This window comes from Bufo gargarizans, chromosome 5 (genome assembly GCF_014858855.1).
Source record: "Bufo gargarizans isolate SCDJY-AF-19 chromosome 5, ASM1485885v1, whole genome shotgun sequence".
NCBI lineage: Eukaryota > Metazoa > Chordata > Amphibia > Anura > Bufonidae > Bufo > Bufo gargarizans.
In genome coordinates, this window is record NC_058084.1 from 424,944,469 (window position 1) to 424,954,949 (window position 10,481).

At 43.0% G+C, this 10,481-nt stretch overlaps 1 protein-coding gene across 1 annotated transcript; it reads left to right on the forward strand.

The window, feature by feature from the left end:
• The first annotated feature begins 239 nt into the window (after positions 1–239).
• On the forward strand, positions 240–9,006 carry LOC122939489. The gene is made up of 5 exons (XM_044295559.1): positions 240–608; positions 2,433–2,592; positions 2,694–3,030; positions 7,136–7,206; positions 8,817–9,006. Exons 1-5 carry the CDS (start codon positions 425–427, stop codon positions 9,004–9,006), a joined length of 942 nt encoding a protein of 313 aa, XP_044151494.1. The 5' UTR covers positions 240–424.
• Positions 9,007–10,481: the final 1,475 nt, after the last annotated feature.

Sequence of the window (10,481 nt, forward strand, 5' to 3'; positions counted from 1 at the left end):
GTAATTAGTGTATACTGTAGTTATTAGGGATGAGCGAATTTTATATTTTAAAGTTTGTGGACTTTCCAATTCTGGTGATTTACCCTGGGTTCACACCTGAGCGTTTTACAGCGCGTTCAAACGCGCTGTAAAACGCTCAAGACATGAAATCCAATGCTTCCCTATGGGAAGGGTTCACACATGAGCGTTTTACAGCGCGTTCAAACGCGCTGTAAAACGCCCGACGCTCAAACAAGTGCTTGAGCTTTTTTTTGGGCGTTTGTCGCGCGTTTTGGCCCATAGACTTCAATGGGAACGCGCAACGCTTGATTTTAGCGCGTTTTTGACACATAAAACGCGCGTTCGAACGCGCGTCTTGGATTTTGCAACATGCTGGAAAAGGCACAACACCAGGTGCAAAGCACAGTTTTGGAGAGAAGCCAGCATGGAGGAGTCCGGCTGTGACACAGAGACCCTCATCAGGCTGGTGCAAGCCAAACGCTGCCTGTATGATACGCAGGATGGCAACTACAAAAATCGGAGGAGCAGGCAGCAGGCCTGGGAGGATATTGCCAAAAGCATCTGGCCAGATTGGAGCAGTTTAACCAAGACAGTGAAACAGGGAAAAGGTATGTCCATGTGTGTTGTAAAGTGAAAGTAAACTCCTTGTGTGCAGTGGTGTCCCAACTATATGTAATAGCCCTGGCCAGCTCTACCTGCAGCCCTCCAGCTGTTGTCAAACGCCACCTCCACAAATGCTGGCCTGTATTTTACTTGCTGGAGCCTGTGCAGGCATGCATGGACTTGGATTGTTTAGCAACAGCTAGAGGGACGCAGCATCACCATCCCTGTTCTTGTATATGGGCACTCAGTGGCCTTAGTTTACAAAGAATAATGTGCACATTACATGTTGTAATAGTGTCCCCTCGCCCCTTTATTTTTTAGTACTGTCCTGGTTCACCCTCCCCCACATTCTGGTACAATGCAATGGGCCAGTATGATCAATTTGCAGTGGTTCCACTATCTTGTGCCAGACTGCGCTCTTTCAATCCGCAAATGTAGTAGCATTTTGAAATGTAGGCCTAAGTTTGGCTTGAGGGATTTGAATCCTAAGTTGTTATTGATATTGTGTATTTTTTCGAATGAGACTGTTTGTGGGCTATGGGTGGCAAGGCATATGTTAGGTGTTTGGGTTTGTAACGTGCCAGTATTGGGCACCTTGATGGGATCCGTTATTTCACCCTCCTTGGCTTATATTCTACTGGCCGAGTATTGGCCACTTAAATGGGACACATAATTTCGCCCATATTTCTAAACCCTTGTTAATGGGCGACTATTGATGGCCACTATAGGGGCATCCTCAAGGGGCACTATATAGGAAAAATTAAAAACAAATGCACAAAAGATCGTTTCAAAATTTTTCTTTTAGCCCTAGTCATAATCAAACAAATTAGAAAATCAAATAATATGTAAACACACTTTTCTGACAAAAAATATAAATGAACAGAAACTTAGATGGCTTCCAACTGCCATGGTAACGCCCCATGTGGGCTCACAAAATATGTGTTGAAGTGGTCCCGGACAGCTGCACCGTGCCGGGTCCCACGCACACCGCTCTGATTCCGACTCTCCAACGAATGGCTGAGGGAATCTTCGAAATTATACCCATCACGTAGACGTACAAAATTGTGCAGAGCACACGCTGCCTTCACGGCCGAGATAGCGGTCTCCAATTTGAAATAAATAGGCGAATGGAGAAAGCGCCATTTGTTCGCTAAAATTCCAAAGGCGCACTCCACCACCCTGCGTGCCCTTGTCAGCCGGTAATTAAATACACGCCTGGCAATGGAGAGTCCCCGGCTGGAGTACGGCCTCATCAGATGCTCCCCCAGCGCAAAGGCCTCGTCCCCCACAAAAACGAAGGGCATAGCGGGAAAAGTGGTCCCAGGCAGTGTGGTGTTCCCCGGGAGGTCCAGCTCATTATTAGTGAGCATTTGCCCAAAGGCCGAATGCCCGAAAACTGCGGAGTCTGAGCTGCTGCCGTAGGACCCCACATCAATGTATCGGAAGCAATAGTTTGCATCAGCCACCGCAAAAAGAACAAAAGAAAAATATTTTTTATAATTAAAAAATTGACTCCCGCTCCTTATGGGCTTCTGAACGCGGATATGCTTCCCGTCTATTGCGCCGACACAGTTTGGGAAATTGCAGGATTGGAAAAACAGATCCGCAATTTGCAGCCAGTCCTCCTTCTGTGGTTGGGCCATCACAGCAGGATGAAGGACGTCCCAAATTGCCACGCAGGTTTCACGGATGATCATGCTGGCTGTGGACTTCCCAATGAGAAACGCAAAGTGGAGACTGGCCAATGACTGTCCGGTAGCTAAATACCTGAAACAAATGTACGAAAATAAAGAGATATTAACGGATGTTTTTTTTTTCCTTTTTCATAGTCAACACTATCAAAGGCAAATGGAAAAGCCTGAAAGATGCCTTTATCCGCCATCGCCGCAAACAAAAGGAGCAGAGGAGCGGATCCTCCCCAGGCGGACGCTCCAGTTATGTGCATGCAGCACAAATGTCGTTTTTGATATCGTGCACCGAAATGCGGAGGTGAGTCAAGGGCATACACATTGAGGAGAGGATGTGGTATGACATTACATACATTCAATTTCATATGGGGAACATACTTACCTATATTTTCCACTTCACAGCACCGATAGTAGCTGGGAACACAGCCAGGCGCAAGGTGATGAGGAAGAGGACGAGGGCACAATGGACAGTGAGCCGGGCCCATCTATGGGGCCAATGAGTCCTCCAGCCCCCCCCCCCACTCCGACTTTCGTCAGCCCCATGCAGACTGTCCAAGCCGTACCAGAGGCAACTCGGCAGCCCCGACATAAAAGGAGGAGAACGGAGAGACAGGAGGACCGCCTAATCGGCTGCCTGGATGCCCTGGCACATCCTGTGCCAAAACTAAGCAGCGACGCATATTTTCTCCTCAGTCTAGAGGAGAAAATGCTGCATGTGCCGAGACATATGATCACCAAAGTAAGGGAGGAGGTGACTAAAACCATAGACAAGTATTGCCTCCCTTACGAGCTAGCAACGTCTAGCACTGCCCCACAGCATCCCCCACAGCAGCCACCACAGCAGCCACCACAGCAGCCACCACAGCAGCCACCACAATATGGCCACCAATATGGGGCACAATATTGCCCACAATATGCCCCACAATATGGCCCACTACATCCCCAACAACACCCTCACACATACCCAGCACACACATACACACAAAGTAACATACAACACCCTCTTGAGACATGGCAGACACAACACACATCATACCCATATCCCTCTTCAAGCACGGGCCCAAGCACCTCCACCATCACCACCACTGAAATGCCACCCGCCAATCAGTCTCGCGGAGCCAGAGAGACACGGCGGGATCCCGAGGCAGAGTTTTCTGGGCCGCAATATGAAACCCTTTGATAAACGGAGAAGAGGGAAATTCTCCGGCTCAAGGGTTTGGGAGCCAAAAAGGGCACTTATCTTGAAAATTGTTGGTATTATTTATATGTTATTTTGACTACATTGCTCCTTTGTTTGGAAAACAGTTGAAACACATTTTATTTTGAAATGTATGATGTGAATACATTCACCAAAGTTTAAAAAAAATTGAAACAACTGTTTGGACTATTTTTGGAAAGTGAGGGGTAAAACATGGCCAAATGTGGATACATGATGCATGTATGGGATATCTATGCCACACGTTGACAACATACACATCACATACCCCCCGCACAAACACTCATACGTCACAAACAGCAAGAGAAACAGGGCGAAACTCAGATCATGGCACAACACACTGCAAATGGTTTAAATGGCCACAATAATAGGCTACTTACCGCAAAGTAATGACCAGTCTTTCCACTGGTGGGATGCAGTCCCGCATGAAGGTGTCCTGACGCTGCAAATGAGGGGACAACAGCACCAGGAGCTCGTCAAAGCTGGGAAACAATAAAATGTTCATGGTTAACAATACAAAAATCACAAAACACTTAGCTTAACCATTGAAAAAGCATTGCAACCACGTATACGTACTAACCTGTGGATGGACATCCTGGTGTAGTCAAAAAACTGGTCCTCATGGGCACGGAGGTTGGCATACAGTGCCCAGAACTGGCCCCTCTCCTGTCTATTTGCAATAACAGGATGGACCCAGAAACGTCGCCTGCTGTCCCGCCTTCTCCTCAAGCGTTCCAGCTGGATAGCTGCAACAAGTGCCGCAACACGTCGCCGTCTATAACATTCCATGACTCCAAACCACACACTCTACCAACACACATGGAATTTCACACCTCCAATGCGCTAGGATTGGCCAAACTTCATATACACAGGGATATTTGCTGATTGGACAACACTGCAGTCAATCACAGAAACGCGCGTCAAACGCGCTTTTACTATTGCAAAAAACGCGCATAAAAACGCGCATAAAAACGCGCGTTAAACGCGCGTTAAAACGCGCGTCTCAGAAACGCTCAGGTGTGAACCCAGGGTTAAGGAAGATATGTGCACATAAATTTAAGTGGTATGTATGAACTCTACACAAATTGAACCTGAATTTTTAGGAGGTGTGGTGTGTATAACTTTCTGCTTGGGGTTTATTTTATTTATTGTACTCAGTTATATAATGCTAATATAAATTTAAAAATTTGCTCTGGGGCCCAGTCATATCTAGTTATGCCACTATACACAATGTATGCATAGATGTGGCTTCACCTAGTCATAACAGCTGATCACAAAGGAAATCATAAAGGCAGCCTTAAGTTCAGAATTAGGGTCAGTTCAAATCACGTTTTATGCATTTGTTTGACGTATACATTACAAAATGAAAGGATACAAAAATGTAGCACACCACGTTGCTTGTATCCTGTAAAAGAAAGTCCAGTAAAAGAAAAGTACACTTTTTTTGTTTTGTTTTTTAACAATGGAACGCTATGGTGAACGGATGCCACTGTATGGCATCAGTCTGAGGCATCCATTTAACATATACATTAAACAGATGGGAAAAACATGATGTGAACCCAGCCTTAGAGACAAGCCTATTGACAACAGCTCTACATGTCTTGATGCTATCTTGCAGGACAGTGCCGTTTTGAAGCCAGGAATTGTACAGCGACGGAGTTTGTTCGTTACGGACAATATCAATGATTTGCCAAAATAAATTGAGAAATAATTCAGTTTATCAGCAGATGCCTTCACATAAAACATCAGTTAAAAGTGATTTGTCAGAAGTAATTTGTAGCTACTACATGGATCTGACTACTGTCTCTGGCAGGCCCCGAGCTAGATGTGTGCCTATTATTACATTTGTGAAGCGCTCTACTTTTGATCCATTTCATCCTGCTGGTCTATAATGCAGCTATGTCTTGTACAGGATTTGTGCTTTTATCATTACCTATCTGAGTGCATTCCTCGCCTCCTGCTATTACGTGTTCAGCTTGACCCTGATTCCCTCTGGTCTTGACATTGACTTCAGTTTTTGTTAGGTCACTTTTCCTGATCTGGCCAGTGGAGCTATTCTGGCTTTTATAATGACCCCAAAAAAAACTTTGCAATTACACAAGCCTTGGCATTTTACTTGATATACCTCGGAGAGCTTAATGCAGAATTCCATTTATAATTAATGGTCAAGTGAATGGGGCTGAGCTGCAATACCAGACTCAGCCTTTTGCCAAGAGTGGCACTGTTTCTAGAAGAAAATCAAACCCCTTTTTTTGTTTTCATACAACTGCTTGGTACAAATTGGGACACTGTAAATGTTGCACCCATATTTAAGAACTTATGGGGTCATTTATTAATACTGGTGTTTTAGACACTGGTCTTGAAGGGGTTCTCCGGTAATTAAGAAAATGAAAATACTTAAATATTACTTTATAATACATTTATTCCCAAATACCTTTTATTAGTTATAATGGCTCATTTTGTCTGGCGAGCAATCATTTGTAGAAATAAAATGGCCACCATCCTATTAGAACACATAAAACCTGTCCTAATCACACAGGAGGACAAGGTTACTTCACAACACTGAGCTAAAGAGCTGCCTCATCCTCCTCTCTGATTGACAGGGATTATGATTCTGAATACAGATGATAAGATCTTCAGCTGAATCTCTGTAGGAATGGATTCCATGAGGAGACATGAAGTACAGAGAGGACGGACAGGACAGGCAGTGGTAATGTAGACTGCATACAAGTGCTGTTGCTCATTAGCTACAGCCGACCATCCTCTCTGCAGTTAACCACTTTCCGAGCACCCATAGCCTATAAATGTACTGGTCGGTGGGGTTTATGTCTGAATGGACATTCTGGAATATTCTTTGAGAGACTCCAGCTGCACGCCAATCGTGCAGCTGGTGTGCGGGGGGCAGGGGACCCACTTTCAGTAACAGCAGGGCTCCTAATAGGAAAAGCAGAGACCGTTCCCCTGTGTGACTGCCGGGGCCAGGGGAGTGCAGGAACTGTCGGGTTTTCCATAGACCACGATCAGCCCTGCACTGAGCCTGTACAGCACAGTATTAGGCTACATTCACACGACCGTATGTAATCCGTTCCGTTTTGCGGATCCGCAAATAACGGATCCGCATGTCCGCAAAAAACGGAAGAGTGGCTTTCCTTATGTCATCCATAAAAAACGGTCCGCAAAAAACGGATGAGTCTAAAAAAAGGAGGAGAGAATAAAATATTATAATATATTCATAGTTGTCAATGAAACTAATGTAGAAAAGTCACATGCTCAGAAATTCAGGTGCCATTTTATGTGCTTTTCTAGTCGGATAGAGCTGTGTGTAGCTTGTGCCTTGCTGGTATTGGATTCTCACCTGTTTCTGTGTGACAACCATGGCAAATTACTTTGAACGTGAACTGCTTCTACGCTGGCTCCTTTCTCGGCGCTTTGGAAGTAATTCGCAAATGCTGGAAGAAGAACCAAGGAGGAGACTGAGGCAATGGGTGCATCCTATTGTCTCACAAGGCTCCAGAAGGGACACTTCCATACGTTATATGCAGACCTGCGGCAGGACCCTATGAAATTTCACCTAGTTTTGTCGTATGTCTATGAATCTTTTGATCGCCTGCTTGCATCTCTTCGTCAGTACCTAACCTTTGAGGATACGAACATGAGGCGCTGCATTGGACCTGAAGAAAGACTAATTGTCACTTTGAGGTAAATCTATATATTTTTTCAATTATGTTATATAATTAATTTGTTTTTTATATTATATTCAATTTTTTGTTCATTTAAAAAAAAAATAGTTATAGGTTTATGATATTATACGTTTAAAATATTCTTAGGGTACCGTGCATTCTTAGTGTACTTTCACACTTGAGGCAGAGTAATCCTGCAAGCAGTTCATTTGCTGGAACTGGCTGCTGGATCCCGCAAACAGCTTGCAGACATAAAGCATTTGTAGACTGATCCGGATATGGATCCATCTCACAAATGTATAGCAAATGCGGACCCGTCTCTCCGCTTCTCATGTAGACAGATAGATCAGTCTACCAAATTTTTTTAACGCATGCCAGATCTGTCATTGTGGTTTGTTTTTAATGTGGCATCTGCCACTTGCAGGGGTCACATAACTTTAATTATGATGTTATGTAGCCCGAATGTGTAGTCTTTAACAATGCCTTTCTTTTGTAATGGGGTTTTCACATCTCAGACAATGTGGGCATATAGCTAGGATATGCCCCCATTGTCTGGTGGGTGTGGATCCCACAGCTTGGACCAACAATTATATTGATAACATAGCACACAAAGTGAAGGAGGGCGCACAGCGCATGTGCAGCCACCATCCATTATTTTAAATGGTCCAGACAAATATAGCCAAGCCCAGCTCAGCTATTTCCATCAGCCTCATAAAAATTTAAAGGAACATGGGTCACACGCTCCAATTCAGTTTTATGAGAAAGACGGGGATAAGCGCTTGGTGGCGGACCTTTAAGTGTGGTTTCAAGAGGTGGGAACCGTAACCTATCATACTATGAGATGAGAATAGCCCTTAATACTTTATCACACAGTATTTTACTTATATATTTTTTTATTTTTTTTATATCTTACAGATTCCTGGCAACTGGAAACTCCTTTGCTTCGCTGCACTTCGAGTTCCTGCTGGGAGTCTCTACTATCTTTGGGATAGTCAGCCAAACGTGTCAAATCATATGGCAACATCTCAGGGAAGCGGTGATGCCCACCCCCAAGGCGGTAAATTGGCTATGTATCGCCGCAGGTTTTCAAGATTCTGCGCAGTTTCCAAACTGCCTTGGGGCACTTGATGGCAAAAACATACGTGTTAAGAAGCCTGCTCACTCAGGGTCCCGGTACTTTAATTACAAACAGTACTTTTCTGTGGTGCTGTTAGCCTTGGCTGACAGTAATTACAGGTTTGTAATTGTCGATATCGGGGCCTATGGAAGTACATCAGACTCCCGCATCTTTTGTGCCTCCAGAATGGGTGAGCAACTTCGCGCCAATCAGTTAGCCCTACCAGAGCCCAGAACACTACCCGGATCAGCAGGTCCTCCGGTTCCATTTGTAATCGTGGCTGATGAAGGGTTTGCATTATCACCCAATATGATGCGGCTCTTCCCCAGGCGCGATTTAGACAACCGAAAGCGCATATTCAACTACCGACTGACTCGTGCCCGTCGGTTTGTTGAGTGAGCATTTGGTATACTTTCTGCTAAGTGGAGAGTATTTATGTCGTCAATGCAAATGGATCCGGAAAATGTCACCCTGGTGATCCAAGCTTGTGTAGTTTTACACAATTTTACCAGGATCTACGATGTGACCTTGGATGCTGAACTGCTTCAAAACTTGACTACCACACCAGTCAATTTTGAACAAGTCCGACATGGAAGACCTGGAACAGCTGGACTAGCTGTCCGGGAACGCTATGCGGACTACTTTTGCAGTCCAGAGGGAGCATTGTCGTGGCAGATGGATGCCATCCGTGGTGGTCGTTAATTTCATCTGGTCTCTGGGATCAAATTTGAAAAATTTTAAAAATGTTTTAGTTAGTTAGTTCCTTTTTATTTTTAGTGATAGTTTAGGGACTCGCAAGGTAATGTGGACCCTTGACGTGGGCTTGCGAGCTGGGGTATTATTTAAAAAAATTAAAATTGAAAAATGTATTAAAACTTTTCATGGCCTATATGCAATTTTTTAAATAAAATAAAAATAGACCATGAAATATTTTAATATAAATTTACTCTAATTTTTAGAGTTTTAATTTGTCAAAATTTAAAAAATACCCTCTAATATCACATTCAACTTATATTTTAAAAATGTTTTTTTTCAAAAATTTAAATTTTTGGGGGGATTTTAAAGACAAGCTCCTTTGTATATAATAACTATTCCTAATATTACACTTGAATGCAATTGGACCTGACACTTGCATGAGTGTTTGTGACAAAATGTCAAATACCTGAATAAAATATATAAAAAAAAAAAATTACATTAATAAAGACTGACACAATTTAATTGATTTGGAAAAACTTTTTATAAAACTATAAATAAAAAAAATTAAATCACAAATCAAAAAGTTCACAGGTGTATGGACCACTTCCCCTGCGAACTATCGGAGCAAATGTAGAACTGCTTTGCATTGTTTGAGCAGGCATAGGAATCTGTGACATACTTGTTGCAGACTGTATATTGGATCTTGTTTGCGATCGAATCTGTGCCTGTCGCATTTTTTCCTGATCAACATACTGGATCATGTCGAGGGGCATGTTATCCCCCTCAAATATATACAGTATAGAGGACATAACATTTAGTACCATCATATGGCGGTCTTCTGGTATTCGAGATAAACCTATTGACAGTGAACGTAACATTTTTTCCTCTTGTGTCTCAGATTTGTTTTTGTTTAAGTACTCAAAAACTTGAGAGTCAATATAGTCTCTTCTGGCCATCTGAGAGGGAGCTTGTTGATTACTGCCTCCCCTCCTTCTTTTGCTTGGACGCTGAGTAGGCTGTTGAGGCGAAGTTTCCTGGTGACTTTCCTCATCTGGTCTTTGAACATCCTCAATTTCTACAGCAGCTGTTGAACATGATGGTGGTGGTGTCGGATTATCTATATCAGTTGAAGAGTCACCTTCAGCCTCCAGATTGTCCACAGTACTAATTAAAGAAAAAAATTATAGTACAAAAAAAAACTATTATACATTTTTGTAAAACAAACAATACTTACGGTCGCAGGTCCATTATAGGTAAAAGAAACTGTAAATCCTTGGTGTATAGATATGGGTTTTTGGGGGGTTTCCCATCGCCGCTATGCCCTTTGTTGGCATTTAACTCACGGTGAAATTGATCACGACATGAATTCCATTTTGGTTTTAGTCTTTTTACTGCAAAAAAAAAGAATAAATTTTGATTTACTATATTATTTATCCGTTATTTATTACTATGTCACTTTAGTAAAAAAAAATGAAATATAA

What these genes read in the sequence shown, in the direction of transcription:
- LOC122939489 (XM_044295559.1), top strand. Translation starts at nt 425, where the DNA reads ATGGAGGAGTCCGGCTGTGACACAGAGACCCTCATCAGGCTGGTGCAA. An exon ending in GACAGTGAAACAGGGAAAAG is followed by an intron (nt 609 to 2,432) that starts GTATGTCCATGT and finishes CCTTTTTCATAG; the next exon opens with TCAACACTATCAAAGGCAAA. An exon ending in AGACTAATTGTCACTTTGAG is followed by an intron (nt 7,207 to 8,816) that starts GTAAATCTATAT and finishes CAATTTTACCAG; the next exon opens with GATCTACGATGTGACCTTGG.